Raw genomic sequence first — 20,195 nt, 5'->3', positions numbered from 1 at the left:
CTATTATAAAAAAACACACACCCGCGAGTGGTGCGTGCGCACGCGCCACAGCGAACATGTGTTTTCAATTATCGCGCCCGTGTCTGGGCACGATAATTTGAACCACATGGCCTTTGGTGCACGTAATAGACACCAATAGGCCATGGGTGGAGCAATGCGTCCACCTTTGGCCTATTGCATGCTGTCTTTGAGAAAAACACGCACTCAAAGGCCTATCGCGGATGCCAAAAGGAAAAGCACACGCATGAGTGTGTGCGATTCCAGGCTCCGTTTCTAAACCCCCTACAAAAGGGCTCTCGCCTGCGCGAGCAGTGCTACGCCCTGCAACGCAGGGCGCGAGCCCTAAACATCATTTCGGAGAAGATTTGAACAGAATTATGTGAAAATCATGAACTTAAAAACCAAAGAACCAAAAATCACTGAAACCCTAAGAAAAAAATATTGTCATTGCATTTGTTTAGCGCTTCATATCCCATAATCAGGAGAAGAAGTGCTTTTTTCGTAGGGGTAGCATGGTACACTGCGGTGGTGTACTTCTGTGAAGGGGTGTTGTGCTCGGTCTAGGCCTATGTGGGAAAGGTTTTTGATTTGTGCACGAGTAACCAGAGTGGTGCTCTTAGCCTGCATTGCGTCATAGCGCCTAGCAGTCTGATGAAGGATGAGTGAGAGCGCTGACATTATATTAGCTCCTGTAGGTTACTGTGCAGGTCACAAGTTGAGTTAATGTTATTTGCTTGGTCAGGTGACTTCCCATGCGCCGTCAGTGCTGGGTGCAGCTGTGAAGACATCCACTCTGTGCATGTTGTGAGTCTGTGGAGGAGCGAGAGGTCAGAGGTCGTGCGTCACTGGCATCCATCCTGTGAACTCCTGTAGCTCTCACATGTAGGCTCTACAGCACAAACCGAGCAGGCAGCGCAGCGCTGTACAGGGCCTCGAGGTCTTCTGAATGCTTTGTGGTGTCCTGTTTTAATCTGGTGAGGGGCGGGAGAGGGGCCTGCGGGGTGGGCTACAATCAAGTCCTCACCGATGCCCACTCAAATATTTTACACTTTTTATGACCCGGAAAGGAGAGCTACATCCAGACAGATGGACGAGGGGCGAGTCTGGGGGTGGTCCAGGCGTTACCTAAAAGGAGATGTTTTCTGTGGTAGAGGAGAGAGGGGAGGGCAGAAAAGCCCCCGAAGATGAAGGCAAAGATGGCGAACAAAAGAAGAGTACGATTACATTAAAAACATGAGCTAAGGGTGTTCTTTGTTTCCGTATCATGAATTAATAATAAGATTACAATTCTTTGCTGGGAAGGGACTTGATAATAACTTTCTTGGTTTTAGCAATGATTGTTTTCACATTCACCCACTGTAGCAGCTTGAATTCTTTCATCGAGCAGGTGTGCGCACCTGGATTGTGTGATCATGTTTCGGATGTTGTGCGGTTGTTTATGTATAGAGTAATGCTTGTTCGTTGATGATGTCACAGAGTGCGGTACTCTCAGAGCTCTGCACGCGCGGTAATTAGGGGACAGATTAGAGCACAGACGTTACCAACCTATAGTAACATGAGGGTCATGACGTAAAGATCTGCGCCAAGAGGTGATGCTTTCCTCTGTCTTGAGTGCCCGGACTTCAGTCTGTTTTAGTGTGTGAGGCTGTTAACTATATCTCAATAAAGCACAGATAAGTCCCGGTGAGTATCGAAGGGTGTGTAGGTGCTGGCGCACTGACGCACGGTTCTGCTCATGGGTGAGTGAGCGCGAGAGCCCTGACGCAAGGTTCTGCTCATGGGTGAGTGAGCACTAGACTTCTGACACAAGGTTCTGTTCATGGGTGTGTGAGCACTAGACTTCTGACACAAGGTTCTGTTCATGGGTGTGTGAGCACTAGACTTCTGACACAAGGTTCTGCTCCTGGGTGTGCGAGCGCTAGACTTCTGACACAAGGTTCTGCTCCTGGGTGTGTGAGCAGTAGACTTCTGACACAAGGTTCTGCTCCTGGGTGTGCGACCGCTAGACTTCTGACACAAGGTTCTGTTCATGGGTGTGTGAGCACTAGACTTCTGACACAAGGTTCTGTTCATGGGTGTGTGAGCACTAGACTTCTGACACAAGGTTCTGTTCATGGGTGTGTGAGCGCTAGACTTCTGACACAAGGTTCTGTTCATGGGTGTGTGAGCGCTAGACTTCTGACACAAGGTTCTGTTCATGGGTGTGTGAGCACTAGACTTCTGACACAAGGTTCTGTTTATGGGTGTGTGAGCACTAGACTTCTGACACAAGGTTCTGTTCATGGGTGTGTGAGCGCTAGACTTCTGACACAAGGTTCTGCTCCTGGGTGTGCGAGCGCTAGACTTCTGACACAAGGTTCTATTCATGGGTGTGTGAGCGCTAGACTTCTGACACAAGGTTCTGTTCATGGGTGTGTGAGCACTAGACTTCTGACACAAGGTTCTGTTCATGGGTGTGTGAGCACTAGACTTCTGACACAAGGTTCTGTTCATGGGTGTGTGAGCGCTAGACTTCTGACACAAGGTTCAGTTCATGGGTGTGTGAGTACTAGACTTCTGACACAAGGTTCAGTTCATGGGTGTGTGAGTACTAGACTTCTGACACAAGGTTCAGTTCATGGGTGTGTGAGTACTAGACTTCTGACACAAGGTTCAGTTCATGGGTGTGTGAGTACTAGAGCGCTGACGCAAGGTTCTGATCCTGGGTGTGCGAGCGCTAGACTTCTGACACAAGGTTCTATTCATGGGTGTGTGAGCGCTAGACCTCTGACAGAAGGTTCTGTTCATGGGTGTGTGAGCACTAGACTTCTGACACAAGGTTTTATTCATGGGTGTGTGAGCGCTAGACTTCTGACACAAGGTTCTGTTCATGGGTGTGTGAGCACTAGACTTCTGACACAAGGTTCTGTTCATGGTTGTGTGAGCACTAGACTTCTGACACAAGGTTCTGTTCATGGGTGTGTGAGCACTAGACTTCTGACACAAGGTTCTGCTCCTGGGTGTGCGAGCGCTAGACTTCTGACACAAGGTTCTATTCATGGGTGTGTGAGCGCTAGACTTCTGACACAAGGTTCTGTTCATGGGTGTGTGAGCGCTAGACTTCTGACACAAGGTTCTGCTCCTGGGTGTGCGAGCGCTAGACTTCTGACACAAGGTTCTATTCATGGGTGTGTGAGCGCTAGACTTCTGACACAAGGTTCTGTTCATGGGTGTGTGAGCACTAGACTTCTGACACAAGGTTCTGTTCATGGGTGTGTGAGCGCTAGACTTCTGACACAAGGTTCTGTTCATGGGTGTGTGAGCGCTAGACTTCTGACACAAGGTTCTGTTCATGGGTGTGTGAGCACTAGACTTCTGACACAAGGTTCTGTTCATGGGTGTGTGAGCACTAGACTTCTGACACAAGGATCTGTTCATGGTTGTGTGAGCGCTAGACTTCTGACACAAGGTTCTGCTCCTGGGTGTGCGAGCGCTAGACTTCTGACACAAGGTTCTATTCATGGGTGTGTGAGCGCTAGACTTCTGACACAAGGTTCTGTTCATGGGTGTGTGAGCACTAGACTTCTGACACAAGGTTCTGTTCATGGGTGTGTGAGCACTAGACTTCTGACACAAGGTTCTGTTCATGGGTGTGTGAGCGCTAGACTTCTGACACAAGGTTCAGTTCATGGGTGTGTGAGTACTAGACTTCTGACACAAGGTTCAGTTCATGGGTGTGTGAGTACTAGACTTCTGACACAAGGTTCAGTTCATGGGTGTGTGAGTACTAGACTTCTGACACAAGGTTCAGTTCATGGGTGTGTGAGTACTAGAGCGCTGACGCAAGGTTCTGATCCTGGGTGTGCGAGCGCTAGACTTCTGACACAAGGTTCTATTCATGGGTGTGTGAGCGCTAAACTTCTGACACAAGGTTCTGTTCATGGGTGTGTGAGCACTAGACTTCTGACACAAGGTTTTATTCATGGGTGTGTGAGCGCTAGACTTCTGACACAAGGTTCTGTTCATGGGTGTGTGAGCACTAGACTTCTGACACAAGGTTCTGTTCATGGTTGTGTGAGCACTAGACTTCTGACACAAGGTTCTGTTCATGGGTGTGTGAGTACTAGACATCTGACACAAGGTTCTGTTCATGGGTGTGTGAGCGCTAGACTTCTGACACAAGGTTCTGCTCCTGGGTGTGTGAGCACTAGACTTCTGACACAAGGTTCTGCTCCTGGGTGTGCGAGCGCTAGACTTCTGACACAAGGTTCTGTTCATGGGTGTGTGAGCACTAGACTTCTGACACAAGGTTCTGTTCATGGGTGTGTGAGCACTAGACTTCTGACACAAGGTTCTGTTCATGGGTGTGTGAGCGCTAGACTTCTGACACAAGGTTCTGTTCATGGGTGTGTGAGCGCTAGACTTCTGACACAAGGTTCTGTTCATGGGTGTGTGAGCACTAGACTTCTGACACAAGGTTCTGTTTATGGGTGTGTGAGCACTAGACTTCTGACACAAGGTTCTGTTCATGGGTGTGTGAGCGCTAGACTTCTGACACAAGGTTCTGCTCCTGGGTGTGCGAGCGCTAGACTTCTGACACAAGGTTCTATTCATGGGTGTGTGAGCGCTAGACTTCTGACACAAGGTTCTGTTCATGGGTGTGTGAGCACTAGACTTCTGACACAAGGTTCTGTTCATGGGTGTGTGAGCACTAGACTTCTGACACAAGGTTCTGTTCATGGGTGTGTGAGCGCTAGACTTCTGACACAAGGTTCAGTTCATGGGTGTGTGAGTACTAGACTTCTGACACAAGGTTCAGTTCATGGGTGTGTGAGTACTAGACTTCTGACACAAGGTTCAGTTCATGGGTGTGTGAGTACTAGACTTCTGACACAAGGTTCAGTTCATGGGTGTGTGAGTACTAGAGCGCTGACGCAAGGTTCTGATCCTGGGTGTGCGAGCGCTAGACTTCTGACACAAGGTTCTATTCATGGGTGTGTGAGCGCTAGACCTCTGACAGAAGGTTCTGTTCATGGGTGTGTGAGCACTAGACTTCTGACACAAGGTTTTATTCATGGGTGTGTGAGCGCTAGACTTCTGACACAAGGTTCTGTTCATGGGTGTGTGAGCACTAGACTTCTGACACAAGGTTCTGTTCATGGTTGTGTGAGCACTAGACTTCTGACACAAGGTTCTGTTCATGGGTGTGTGAGCACTAGACTTCTGACACAAGGTTCTGCTCCTGGGTGTGCGAGCGCTAGACTTCTGACACAAGGTTCTATTCATGGGTGTGTGAGCGCTAGACTTCTGACACAAGGTTCTGTTCATGGGTGTGTGAGCGCTAGACTTCTGACACAAGGTTCTGCTCCTGGGTGTGCGAGCGCTAGACTTCTGACACAAGGTTCTATTCATGGGTGTGTGAGCGCTAGACTTCTGACACAAGGTTCTGTTCATGGGTGTGTGAGCACTAGACTTCTGACACAAGGTTCTGTTCATGGGTGTGTGAGCGCTAGACTTCTGACACAAGGTTCTGTTCATGGGTGTGTGAGCGCTAGACTTCTGACACAAGGTTCTGTTCATGGGTGTGTGAGCACTAGACTTCTGACACAAGGTTCTGTTCATGGGTGTGTGAGCACTAGACTTCTGACACAAGGTTCTGTTCATGGGTGTGTGAGCGCTAGACTTCTGACACAAGGTTCTGCTCCTGGGTGTGCGAGCGCTAGACTTCTGACACAAGGTTCTATTCATGGGTGTGTGAGCGCTAGACTTCTGACACAAGGTTCTGTTCATGGGTGTGTGAGCACTAGACTTCTGACACAAGGTTCTGTTCATGGGTGTGTGAGCACTAGACTTCTGACACAAGGTTCTGTTCATGGGTGTGTGAGCGCTAGACTTCTGACACAAGGTTCAGTTCATGGGTGTGTGAGTACTAGACTTCTGACACAAGGTTCAGTTCATGGGTGTGTGAGTACTAGACTTCTGACACAAGGTTCAGTTCATGGGTGTGTGAGTACTAGACTTCTGACACAAGGTTCAGTTCATGGGTGTGTGAGTACTAGAGCGCTGACGCAAGGTTCTGATCCTGGGTGTGCGAGCGCTAGACTTCTGACACAAGGTTCTATTCATGGGTGTGTGAGCGCTAAACTTCTGACACAAGGTTCTGTTCATGGGTGTGTGAGCACTAGACTTCTGACACAAGGTTTTATTCATGGGTGTGTGAGCGCTAGACTTCTGACACAAGGTTCTGTTCATGGGTGTGTGAGCACTAGACTTCTGACACAAGGTTCTGTTCATGGTTGTGTGAGCACTAGACTTCTGACACAAGGTTCTGTTCATGGGTGTGTGAGTACTAGACTTCTGACACAAGGTTCTGTTCATGGGTGTGTGAGCGCTAGACTTCTGACACAAGGTTCAGTTCATGGGTGTGTGAGTACTAGAGCGCTGACGCAAGGTTCTGTCGGAAGGGATGTGGGTACTACAGCACTGAAGCACAGGTCTCTTCATGGATGTGTGACCACTAGAGCACTGACACAAGGTTCTGCATATGGGTGAATGAGAACTAGAGCACTGACGCAAGGTTCAGTTCATGGGTGTGTGAGCACTAGAGCAGTGATGCAAGGTTCAGTTCATGGGTGTGTGAGCACTAGAGCACTGATGCAAGGTTCTGTCCAAAGGTATGTGAGTACTACAGCACCAACGCAAGGTTCTGCTTATGGGTGTGCTGCACTAGAGCGCTGACGGAAGGTTCTATATATGGGTATGTGAGTACTAGAGCGCTGACGCAAGGTTCTGTTCATGGGTGTGTAAGCACTAGAGCGCTGACGCAAGGTTCTATATATGGGTGTGTGAGCACTAGAGCATTGACGCAAGGTTCAGTTCATGGGTGTGCGAGCACTAGAGCACTGACGCAAGTGTATGCTCATGGGCGTGTGAGCACTGGTGCACTGATGCTAGGTTCTGTACAAAGGTATGTGAGCACTAGAGCGCTGACGCAAGGTTCTGTTCATGGGTGCGTAAGCACTAGAGCACTGATGCAAGGTTCTGTCCAAAGGTATGTGAGTACTAAAGCACTGATGCTAGGTTCTATATATGGGTGTGCGAGCACTAGTTCACTGATGCAAGGTTCTGTCCAAAGGTATGTGAGTACTACAGCACTGATGCTAGGTTCTATATATGGGTGTGCGAGCACTAGTTCACTGATGCAAGGTTCCGTCCTAAGGTATGTGAGTACTAGAGCACTAACGCATGGTTCTGCTTATGGGTGTGCTGCACTATAGCACTGACGCAAGGTTCTATATATGGGTGTGCTAGCACTACAGCAATGATGCATGGTTCTGTCCAAAAGTATGTGAGGACTAGAGCACCAATGCAAGGTTCTATAGATGGGTGTGTGAGCACTAGAGCACTGATGCAAGGTTCTGCTCATGAGTGTGTGAGCACTAGAGCACTGACGCAAGTGTCGGTCCAAAGGTATGTGAGGATTAGAGCACTGACGCAAGGTTCTGTCCAAAGGTATGTGAGGACTAGAGCACCGATTCAAGGTTCTATATATGGGTGTGTGAGCGCCAGAGCTCCGATGCAAGGTTCTGTCCAAAGGTATGTGAGTACTAGAGCACCGACACAAGGTTATGCTTATGGATGTGTGAGCACTAGAGGATTGAGGCAATGTTCTGTCCAAAGGTATGTGATAACTAGAGCACTGATGCAAGGTTCTCTTCATAGGTGTGTGAGAACTAGAGCGATGATGCATGGATCTGTCCAAAGGTATGTGAGGACTAGAACACTGATGCAAGGTTCTCTTCATGGGTGTGTGAGCGCTAGAGCACTGAAGCAAGGTTCTGCTTAAGGGTGTGTGAGCACTAGAGGGTTGAGGCAAGGTTCTGTCCAAAGGTATGTGAGGACTAGAACACTGATTCAAGGTTCTCTTCATGGGTGTGCTGCACTAGAGCATTGACGCAAGATTCAGTCCAAAGCTATGTGAGTACTACAGCACTGATGCAAGGTTCTATACATGGGTGTGGGAGCACTAGAGCATTGCCGCAAGGTTCTGTTCATGGGTGTGTGAGCACTAGCATACTGCTAGTGGGTGTGCTTATGGGTGTGCTAGCACTAGAGCGCTGATGCAAGGTCCTGCTTATGGGTGTGCTAGCACTAGACTGACACAAGGTTCTGCTCATGGGTGTGCTAACACTAGAGCGATGACGCAAGGTTCTGTCCAAAGCTATGTGAGTACTACAGCACTGATGCATGGTTCTATATATGGGTGTGTGAGTGCTAGAGCACTGACGCAAGGTTCTATTCATGGGTGTGTGAGCACTAGAGCAATAATGCATGGTTCTGTCCAAAGGTACGTGAGAACTAGTGCACTGACACATGGTTCTGCTCATGGGTGTGCAAGCACTAGAGCAATAATGCATGCTTCTGTCCAAAGGTATGTGAGAACTAAAGCACTGACGCAAGGTTCTGTTCATGGTTGTGCAAGCACTGGAGCACTGATGCAAGGTTCTGCTTATGGGTGAGTGGGCACTAGCATACTGATGCAAGGTTCTGCTTATGGGTGTGCTAGCACTAGATTGATGCAAGGTTCTGTCCAAAGGGATGTGAGAACTAGGGAACTGATGCAAGATTATCTTCATGGGTGTGAGAGTACTAGAGCACTGATGCAAGGTTCTGTCCAAAGGTATGTGAGCACTAGAGCGCTGACGCAAGGTTCTGTTCATGGGTGTGTAAGCACTAGAGCACTGATGCAAGGTTCTGTCCAAAGGTATGTGAGTACTACAGCACTGATGCTAGGTTCTATATATGGGTGTGTGAGCACTAGTTCACTGATGCAAGGTTCCGTCCTAAGGTATGTAAGTACTAGAGCACTAATGCAAGGTTCTGCTTATGGGTGTGCTGCACTAGAGCGCTGATGCAAGGTTCTATATGGGTGTGTGAGCACTAGAGCATTGATGCAAGGTTCTGTTCATTGGTGTGTGATCACTAGAGTATTGACACAAGGTTCTGTTCATGGGTGTGCGAGCACTAGAGCGCTGACGCAAGGTTCTATATATGGGTGTGTGAGCACTAGAGCATTGACACAAGGTTCTGTTCATGGGTGTGTGAGCGCTAGAGCACTGACACAAGGTTCTATATATGGGTGTGCTAGCACTAGAGCAATGATGCATGGTTCTGTCCAAAGGTATGTGAGGACTAGAGCACCAACACAAGGTTCTATATATGGGTGTGTGAGCACCAGAGCACTGATGCAAGGTTCTGCTCATGGGTGTGTGAGCACTAGAGCACTGACGCAAGTGTCTGTCCAAAGATATGTGAGGATTAGCGCACCGATGCAAGGGTTTATATATGGTTGTGTGAGCGCTAGAGCTCCAATGCAAGGTTCTGTCCAAAGGTATGTGAGTACTAGAGCACCGATGTAAGGTTCTGCTTATGGGTGTGCGAGCACTAGACTGACACAAGGTTCTGCTGCACTAGAGCGCTGACGCAAGGTTCAGTCCAAAGCTATGTGAGTACCACAGCACTGATGCATGGTTCTATATATGGGTGTGTGAGTGCTAAAGCACTGACACAAGGTTCTGCTCATGGGTGTGTGAGCACTAGAGCTCCGATGCAAGGTTCTGTCCAAAGGTATGTGAGTACTAGAGCACTGACACAAGGTTATGCTTATGGGTGTGTGAGCACTAGAGTGCTGACGCAAGGTTCTGTCCAAAGGTATGTGAGTACTAGAGCACCGACGAAAGGTCCTTCTTATAGGTGTGTGAGCATTAGAGCGTTGAGGAAAGGTTCTGTCCAAAGGTATGTGAGTACTAGAGCACTGATGCAAGGTTCTGTCCAAAGGTATGTGAGAACTAGAGCACTGATGCAAGGTTCTCTTCATGGGTCTGTGAGCACTAGAGCGGTGATGCATGGTTCTGTCCAAAGGTATGTGAGGACTAGAGCACTGACGCAAGGTTCTCTTCATGGGTGTGTAAGCGCTAGAGTGCTGAAGCAAGGTTCTGCTTATGGGTGTGTGAGCACTGGCATACTGACGCATGGTTCTGCTTATGGGTGTGCTAGCACTAGAGCACTGATGCAAGGTCCTGCTTATGGGTCTGCTAGCACTAGACTGACACAAGGTTCTGCTCATGGGTGTGCTAGCACTAGAGCGATGACGCAAGGTTCTGTCCAAAGCTATGTGAGTGCTACAGCACTGATGCATGGTTCTATATATGGGTGTGTGAGTGCTAGAGCACTGACGCAAGTTTCTATTCATGGGTGTGTGAGCACTAGAGCAATAATGCATGGTTCTGTCCAAAGGTATGTGAGAACTAGAGCACTGGCACAAGGTTCTGTTCCTGGTTGTGCAAGCACTCGAGCACTGATGCAAGGTTCTGCTTATGGGTGTGTGGGCACTAGCATACTAATGCAAGGTTCTGCTTATGGGTGTGCTAGCACTAGATTGATGCAAGGTTCTGCTTATGGTTGTGCTAGCACTAGAGCGCTGATGCAAGGTTCTGTCCAAAGGGATGTGAGAACTAGGGAACTGATGCTAGATTCTCTTCATGGGTGTGAGAGTACTAGAGCAATGATGCATGGTTCTGTCCAAAGGTATGTGAGGACTAGAGCACTGACACATGGTTCTGTTCATGGTTGTGTGAGCGCTAGAGTGCTGGCGCAAGGTTCTGCTTATAGGTGTGCGAGCAATAGAGCGCTGACGCAAGGTTCTGCTTATGGGTGTGCAGCACTAGAGCGCTGACGCAAGGTTCAGTCCAAGGTATGGGAGTGCTACAGCACTGATGCAAGGTTCTAAATATGGGTGTGTGAGCACTTGAGCATTGACGCAACGTTCTGCTCATGGGTGTGTGAGTAGTAGCATACTGATGCAAGGTTCTGCTTATGGGTGTGCTAGCACAACAGCGCTGACACAAGGTTCTGTTATGGGTGTCCTAGCAGTAGAGCGTTGATGCACGGTTCTGTCCAAGCTATGTGAGTACTACAGCCCTGATGTAAGGTTCTATATATGGGTGTGTGAGCACTAGAGCACTGACGCAAGGTTCTGTTCATGGGTGTGTGAGCACTAGAGCAATAATGCATGGTCTGTCCAAAGGTATGTGAGAACTAGAGCACTGACGCAAGGTTCTGTTCATGGGTGTGTGAGTAGTAGCATACTGACGCAAGGTTCTGCTTATGGGTGTGCTAGCACTACAGCGCTGACACAAGGTTCTGCTTATGGGTGTCCTAGCAGTAGAGCGTTGATGCACGGTTCTGTCCAAGCTATGTGAGTACTACAGCCCTGATGTAAGGTTCTATATATGGGTGTGTGAGCACTAGAGCACTGACGCAAGGTTCTCTTCATGGGTGTGTGAGCACTAGAGCAATAATGCATGGTTCTGTCCAAAGGTATGTGAGAACTAGAGCACTGGCACAAGGTTCTGTTCCTGGTTGTGCAAGCACTGGAGCACTGATGCAAGGTTCTGCTTATGGGTGTGTGGGCACTAGCATACTAATGCAAGGTTCTGCTTATGGGTGTGCTAGCACTAGATTGATGCAAGGTTCTGCTTATGGTTGTGCTAGCACTAGAGCGCTGATGCAAGGTTCTGTCCAAAGGGATGTGAGAACTAGGGAACTGATGCTAGATTCTCTTCATGGGTGTGAGAGTACTAGAGCAATGATGCATGGTTCTGTCCAAAGGTATGTGAGGACTAGAGCACTGACACAAGGTTCTGTTCATGGTTGTGTGAGCGCTAGAGCGCTGGCGCAAGGTTCTGCTTATAGGTGTGCGAGCAATAGAGCGCTGACGCAAGGTTCTGCTTATGGGTGTGCAGCACTAGAGCGCTGACGCAAGGTTCAGTCCAAAGGTATGTGAGTGCTACAGCACTGATGCAAGGTTCTAAATATGGGTGTGTGAGCACTTGAGCATTGACGCAACGTTCTGCTTATGGGTGTGTGAGTAGTAGCATACTGATGCAAGGTTCTGCTTATGGGTGTGCTAGCACTGCAGCGCTGACACACGGTTCTGTTATGGGTGTCCTAGCAGTAGAGCGTTGATGCACGGTTCTGTCCAAGCTATGTGAGTACTACAGCCCTGATGTAAGGTTCTATATATGGGTGTGTGAGCACTAGAGCACTGACGCAAGGTTCTGTTCATGGGTGTGTGAGTAGTAGCATACTGACGCAAGGTTCTGCTTATGGGTGTGCTAGCACTACAGCGCTGACACAAGGTTCTGCTTATGGGTGTCCTAGCAGTAGAGCGTTGATGCACGGTTCTGTCCAAGCTATGTGAGTACTACAGCCCTGATGTAAGGTTCTATATATGGGTGTGTGAGCACTAGACTTCTGACACAAGGTTCTGTTCATGGGTGTGTGAGCACTAGAGCAATAATGCATGGTTCTGTCCAAAGGTATGTGAGAACTAGAGCACTGACGCAAGGTTCTGTTCATGGGTGTGTGAGCACTAGAGCAATAATGCATGGTTCTGTGCAAAGGTATGTGAGAACTAGAGCACTGACACAAGGTTCTGTTCATGGGTGTGCTGCACTAGAGCAATAATGCATGGTTCTGTACAAAGGTATGTGAGAACTAGAGCACTGACACAAGGTTCTGTTCATGGGTGTGTGAGCACTAGAGCAATAATGCATGGTACTGTACAAAGGTATTTGAGAACTAGAGCACTGACACAAGGTTCTGTTTATGGTTGTGCAAGAACCAGAGCACTGAAGCAAGATTCTGCTTATGGGTGTGTGGGCACTAGCATACTGATGCAGGGTTCTGCTTATGGGTGTGCTAGCACTAGAGCGCTGATGCAAGGTTCTGTCCAAAGGGATGTGAGAACTAGGGAACTGACCAAAGATTCTCTTCATAGGTGAGAGAGTACTAGAGCAATGATGCATGGTTCTGTTAAAAGGTATGTGAATTCTACAGCACTGACACAAGGATCTATATATGGGTGTGTGAGCACTAGAGCGCTGACACAAGGTTCTGTCCAAAGACATGTCAGTACTACAGCACTGATGCAAGCTTCTGCTCATGGGTGTGCAAGGACTAGAGTGCTGACGCAAGGTTCTATTTATGGGTGTATGAGTGCTACAGCACTGATGCAAGGTTCTGTCAAAAGGTATGTGAGTGATACAGCACTGATGCACGGTTGTATATATGGGTGTGTGAGCACTAGAGCACTGACGCAAGGTTCCGCCCATGGGTTTGCGAACACTAGAGCGACTGACGCAAGGTTCTGCTTAAGGGTGTGTGAGTACTAGAGCACTGAGGCAAGGTTCTGCTCATAGGTGTGAGAGCACTAGACTGATGCAAGGTTCTGCTTAAGGGTGTGTGCGCAAGTGAGTGCTGACGCAACGTTCTATTCATGGGTGTGTCAGCACTAGAATACTGACACACGTTTCTTTCCGAAGGTAAGTGAGTACTACAGCACTGACACATGGTTCTGTCTGAAGGCATTTAAGTATTAGAGGACTGACATAAGGTTCTGTATGTGGGCGAGTAAGCACTAGAAGACTAACGTAAGGTACTGTCCAAATGTATGTGAATACTGGAGCACTGACGCAAGGTTCTGTTTATGGGGGTGTGAGCACTAGCACACTGGTGCAAGATTCTGTCCAAAGGTATGAGAGTACAAGAGCACTGACGCAAGGTTCTGTTCATGGGTGTACGAGCACTAAAGCACTGATGCAAGGTTCTGTTCATGGGTGTGAAAGCACTAGAGGAATGGCGCAAGGTTCTGTTCATTGGTGTTTGAGGACTAGAATACTGACACACTGTTCTGTCCAAAGTTATGTGTGTACTACAGCACTGACAGACACTTCTGTTCATGGGTGTGTGAGCTCTAGAGCACTGACACAAGGTTCTTTCCAAAGGTGTGTGATTACTACTGCTGCAAGGTTCTGTTCATGGGTGTGAGAGCACTGAAGCACTGACACAAGTTTATGTACATGGGTGTATGAGCACTAGAGCACTGATGCAAGGTTCTGTCCAAAGGTATGTGAGTACTAGATCACTAGCACAAGGTTCTGTCCAAAGGTATGTGAGTACTAGATCACTAGCACAAGGTTCTGTCCAAAGCTATGTGAGTACTGGAGCACTGGCACAAGGTTCTGTCCAAAGGTATGTGAGTACTAGAGCACTGACGCAAAGTTCTGTCCAAAAGTATGTGGGTACTAGAGCACTGATGCAAAGTTCTGTTCAGAGGTATGCAAGTACTCGGGCACTGACACAAGGTTCTTTCTGAAGACATTTGAGTACTAGAGCACTGACACAAGGTTGTGTCCAAAGGTATATGAGTACTAGAAGAGTGTCAAAAGTTTCTGTCCAAAGGTATGTGAGTGCTAGAGCACTGATACATGGTTGTGCCCAAAGGTATGTGAGTACTAGAGCACTGACGCAAGGTTTTGTCCAAAGGTATGTGAGTACTAGAGCACTGACACATGGTTGTGCCCAAAGGTATGTCAGTAGTAGAAGAGTGTCACAAGGCTCTGTCCAAAGATATGTGAGTACTAGATCACAATGTTAGAAGGCAACCTCAGAGGGGCCCAGAGGGGGCCCTGACTATCCTGAGACCAACGCACGAGGTATCGTAGCCGGGCACTGGCGGGAGACTCCTCAGGGGAGGAATCTCGTATCTAGGATCGTACACTCGGCACCACACGACAAAGAGACACCACACCGGGAGTTCTTAAGAATAAATCTTTATCAGATCGGAGTTGTAGGATCTTTATGATCAGCAAGGCAAATATATACAAGTGGAGCGCGGGCTCACAGAGTCTTGGAGGGGGGTAGGAGGTAGCGGGACAGTCTTTGGGGATATGGATCAAATGCAGGAGCGTACCCGGCGCGCAGCTCACAATCCTCGAGCTGGGGGATACGCTTGTCGTCGTTGGGGTCCGGCGGGACCGAGAGAGTCTGTGGGAGCCGCGAGTCACTCAGCAGGGCTCAAGTACAAGTTCGGATGTCTTACGACCTTCAGGGAGCCGCGAGTCACTCAGCAGGGCTCGCTCAAGCACGAGTTCGGAGGTCTTACGATCTTCAGGGAGCCGCGAGTCACTCAGCAGGGCTCAAGCACAAGTTCGGAGGTCTTACGGTCTTCAGGGAGCCGCGAGTCACTCAGCAGGGCTCAGGTGTTTCCAAAGGCGAATCTGCCGGACAGTCCCAGAGCACCCCTTGTTATAGGACGACTCCTCTTTGATGTCCGGAGTCTGTGCCGGCAGGGGTTTTGTCACCTGGGGGTCGCTTGTCAGGGTATCCTGCCATTGTCTTTTGATCCTTTCAGGGCCGGGTCGGGAGGAGTCCCAGACACCCAGCAGGCGTGGAGCCAGCCCTCGGGGAGGCCGGCGGGCCGATCGAAATCCACCTTCCCAGGGGAGCTCAGAGGTGCGATGGAAACTGCTCCTCCCTCTCTCATCCCAATGGGAGCGCGATGTCCCCCAGCCGGAGTGGCGCCTCTAGGCCAGGGTCGCGCTGGGGCCGTGCGGCCATCATGGTGCATGAAGTGGGCATGCGGGCCCGGTGTGGCCAAAAGGAGGAAGGCCATGGACGGGGAAGTCCGGGTCGGGTGTGTGTGTTCTGGTAGGAAGGATCGGCTAGGCCGTGGGCTCGGGGGCTGTGTGAGGTGCAGGGGTCAGGTTATGGGGTGCGGGGACAGGGATGGCTATGTTACGAGGGCCGGGTCTAACACTGGTGCAAAGTTCTGTCCAAATGAATGTAAGTACTAGAGCACTGAAGCAAGTTTCTGTCCAATTGTATGCAATAACTAGAGCACTGATGCAAGGTTCTGTCCAAAGGTATGTGAGTACAAGAGCACTGACACAAGGGTCTGTCAAAAGGTATGTGAGTGCTAGAGTACTGAAGCCAGGTACTATCTAAAAGTGTGCAACTACTAGAGCACTGACGCAAGGTTCTGCCCAAAGGTATGTGAGTGCTAGATCACTGAAGAAATGTTCTGTGCAATAGAATGTGAATATTAGAGCACTGATGCAAGGTTCTGGCCAAGTGTGTCCGTGCACTAGCCCACTGATGCAAGGTTCTGGCCAAGTGTGTCCGTGCACTAGCCCACTGATGCAAGGTTCTGGCCAAGTGTGTCCGTGCACTAGCCCACTGATGCAAGGTTCTGGCCAAGTGTGTCCGTGCACTAGCCCACTGATGCAAGGTTCTGGCCAAGTGTGTCCGTGCACTAGCCCACTGATGCAAGGTTCTGGCCAAGTGTGTCCGTGCACTAGCCCACTGATGCAAGGTTCTGGCCAAGTGTGTCCGTGCACTAGCCCATTGATGCAAGGTTCTGTTCGTCGGTTTGCAAGCTTGTGTGAGCACTAAAGCACTGACGCACGTTTCTACTGTGTTCTCTTGCAGGAGACGATTAGCGACCATGACTTTACTCACCACAAACCCTCTGAGCTACCCCGTCCAGCTGGGAAAGTGGGAGCAGGTTTTAGCAAGCAGCAGGAGGAGAAGGACACACCGGTGAGTGAGTCACACAGCGTAACTTTACATTCAGGACACCTGCCTTTCAACATTCATCTTCAAGGCACCCCCCCAAGTCACGTAAATCTGGCGTTGCATCAGAATGCATGTGTGGACGCACAGGAATGGCCATGCTCCACGCATGTAACGCTGACCGGACTCTTACCTTGTATTTACTAAACCGCGCAGGGCCAAGCAAAGTGGCTTTACTTGACTTAGTGAATGCCAAAAATGATTTTGCATTGGAGATGCGTCGCAAAAGTGACACAAAATCCTAGTACATCTGGGCTCTGGGTTTATGTCATATCGGGACGCCTTCCAGATGATGGCATAACATGGAGAAGAATATTTCCTCCTCGTTATTCCTCCTGCCATGTGTGCTGCATCACGCATAGCAAGAGGAAATAAATACCACTTTGAATTGTTTTCGTGCAAGAAGGTGTCCCATCCTGCACACAAACAATCCTGGCCTTAACTCAGAAGCGCTTCACTAAGATGCAAGGATGCCGTGGTTGGCGCTAGGCAGCCCTCAGTGCGCCAGAGCAAGGAGAGAGCAGAAATTAGTGATATATTTGTAAATATGTCGTGCCAGGTTCCATCAAATATTAGTGAATGTGCCCCTCAGTGTGTGAGGCTGACATGGTTTTACTACTTATAAAACACACCGGATGCCCCGTCCACTCCCTTGAACCATTACTGCCTCTCCACTGCCTTCCTCGGACCCCTTGAACAGCGGGTCTCCATTCGGCCAGTACCTTTCATCTCGTTCATACCTCAGCCTTTCATTTCACTTCTTGTGCCCAATCCCAAGAGATAGGTCCCTTAGGTGCTAATGTCATTACCTCTGCGCACCTCCGCCCCTCCCTGACTTCTCTGCTGCATTGGATACCGCCCCTCCCTGATGCTGTCTGCTGCATCCAATACCGCCCCTCCCTTACCATGTCTGCTGCATCAGATACCACCCTTCCCTTACCCTGTCTGCAGCATCTGATACTGCCCCTCACTGACCCTGTCTGCTGCACCTGATACCGCCCCTCACTGACCCTCACTGCTGCATCGGATACTGCCCCTCCCTGACGCTGTCTGCTGCATCGGATGCCGCCCCTCCCTGATCCTGTCTGCTGCATCCAATACCGCCCATCCAATACCACCCCTCCCTGACCATGTCTGCTGCATTGGATACCACCCTTCCCTTACCCTGTCTGCTGCATCAGATACCACCCTTCCCTTACCCTGTCTGCAGCATCTGATACTGCCCCTCACTGACCCTGTCTGCTGCATCGGATACCGCCCCTACCTGACCCTGTCTGCTGCATCTGATACCGCCCCTCCCTGACCCTGTCTTCTGTATCTGATACTGCCCTTCCCTGACGCTGTCTGCTGCATCGGATGCCGCCCCTCCCTGATCCTGTCTGCTGCATCCAATACCGCCCATCCAATACTGCCCCTCCCTGACCATGTCTGCTGCATTGGATACCACCCTTCCCTTACCCTGTCTGCTGCATCAGATACCACCCTTCCCTTACCCTGTCTGCTGCATCTGATACCGCCACTCCCTGACCCTGTCTGCTGCATCTGATACTGCCACTCACTGACCCTGTCTGCTGCATCTGATACCGCCCCTCGCTGACCCTGTCTGCTGCATCTGATACCGCCACTCCCTGACCCTGTCTGCTGCATCTGATACCGCCCATCCCTGACTCTGTCTGCTGCATCTGATACTGCCCCTCCGTGACCCTGTCTGCTGCATCTGATACCACCCCTCCCTGACCCTGTCTGCTGCATCTGATACTGCCCCTCACTCCCCCTCTCTGCTGCATCGGATACTGCCCCTCCCTGACCCTGTCTTCTGTATCTGATACTGCCCCTCCCTGACGCTGTCTGCTGCATCGGATACCGCCCCTGCCTGATCCTGTCTGCTGCATCCAATACCGCCCCTCTCTTACCCTGTGTGCTGCTTCCGATACCGCCCCTCCCTGAGCCTGTCTGCTGCATCTGATACTACCCCTCCCTGTCCCTGTCTGCTTTATCCGATACCACCCCTCCCTGAACCTGTCTGCTGCATCGGATACCGCCCCTCCGTGACCATGCCTGCTGCATCTGATACCGCCTCTCCGCGACCCTGTCTGCTGCATCCGATACCGCCTCTTCCTGATGCTGTCTGCTGCATCAGATACTGCCCCTAACTGATGCTGTCTGAGCATCAGATACCGCCCCACCCTGACTCTGTCCGCTGTATCTGATACTGCCTCTCCCTGACCCTGTCTTCTGCATCCAATACCGCCCCTCCATGAGCCTGTCTGCTGCATTGGATACCGCAACTCCCTTACCCTGTCTGCAGCATCGGATACTTCCCCACCCTTACCCTGTCTGCTGCATCTGATACCGCCCCTCCCTGACCCTGTCTGCTGCATCTGATACCACCTTTCCCTGACACTGTCTGCTGCATCTGATACCGCCCCACCCTGACCCTGTCTGCTGCATCTGATACCGCCGCTCCCTGATCCTGTCTGTTGCATCTGATACCGCCCCTTCGTGACCCTGTCTGCAGCATCCCATATCGCCGCTCCCCGATCTTGTCTGCTGCATCTGATAATGCCCCTCCGTGACCCTGTCTGCTGCATTGGATACCGCCCCTCCCCGACCCTGTCTACTGCATCTGATACTTCCACTCCCTTACCCTTTCTGCTGCGTTTGATACTGCCCCTCCCTGACCCTGTCTGCGGCATCTGATACCTTCCCTCCCTGACCCTGTCTGATGCATCGGATACCGCCCCTCCCTGACTTTGTCTGCTGTATCTGAACCTGCCTCTCACTGACCCTGTCTGCTGCATCCGATACCGCCCCTCCGTGACCCTGCCTGCTGCATCCGATACCGCCCCTCCATGAGCCTGTCTGCAGAATTGGATACCGCCCCTCCCTGACCATGTCTGCTGCATTGGATACCGCCACTCCCTGATCCTGTCTGCTGCATCTGATGCCGCCCCTCCGTGACCCTGTCTGCTGCATCCGATATCGCCGCTCCCCGATCTTGTCTGCTGCATCTGATAACGCCCCTCCGTGACCCTTTCTACTGCATCTGTTACTTCCCCTCCCTTACCCTTCCTGCTGCGTCTGATACCGCCCCTCCATGACCTGGTCTTCTGTATCTGATACTGCCCCTCCCTGACCATGTCTGCTGCATCTGAAACCGTCCCAACCTGACCCTGTCTGCTGCAGCTGATACCATCCCTCCCTGACCCTGTCTGATAAATCCAATACCACCCCACCCTGATCCTGTCTGCTGCTCCAATACCGCCCCTCCCTGACTGCTGCTTTTGATACCGTCCCTCCCTGACCCTGTCTGCTGCATCTGAAACCTGATCCTGTCTGCTGCATCCAATACCGCTCCTCCCTGACCCTGTCTGCTGCCTCCGATACCACCCCTCCCTGACCCTGTCTGCTGCATCCGATATGGTCCCTCCCAGTCCATGTCTGCTGCATCCGATACCACCTCTCACTGACCCTGTCTGCTGCATTGGATACCGACCCTCCCTGATCATGTCTACTGCATCCGATACCGCCCCTCCCTGACCCTGTCTGCTTCATCTGATACCGCCCCTCCCTGACCCTGTCTGCTGCATCTGAAACCATCCCAACCTGACCCTGTCTGCTGCAGCTGATACCACCCCTCCCTGACCCTGTCTGATGAATCCGATACCACCTCTCCCTGATCCTGTCTGCTGCATCCAATACCGCCCCTCCCTGACTGCTGCATCTGATACCGTCCCTCC

General features: G+C 50.5%; 1 protein-coding gene across 8 annotated transcripts in view; it reads left to right on the top strand.

Annotated features, from left to right (window-relative positions):
• Positions 1 to 20,195, top strand: part of RIMBP2 (RIMS binding protein 2) — a 1,529,140-nt gene that overhangs the window by 145,133 nt on the left and 1,363,812 nt on the right. For all 8 annotated transcript variants that reach the window (XM_085633657.1, XM_085633660.1, XM_085633661.1 and 5 more), the window contains exon 2: positions 16,312 to 16,422. In XM_085633657.1, coding sequence (XP_085489783.1) covers positions 16,312 to 16,422 — 111 coding nt within the window. The remainder of the gene's footprint in view (positions 1 to 16,311; positions 16,423 to 20,195) is intronic.

This window comes from Triturus cristatus, chromosome 11 (genome assembly GCF_964204655.1).
Source record: "Triturus cristatus chromosome 11, aTriCri1.1, whole genome shotgun sequence".
NCBI classification, from domain to species: Eukaryota; Metazoa; Chordata; class Amphibia; order Caudata; family Salamandridae; genus Triturus; species Triturus cristatus.
The sequence above is the reverse complement of the archived record's forward strand: the minus strand, read 5'-3'. Positions and strand labels throughout refer to the sequence as shown.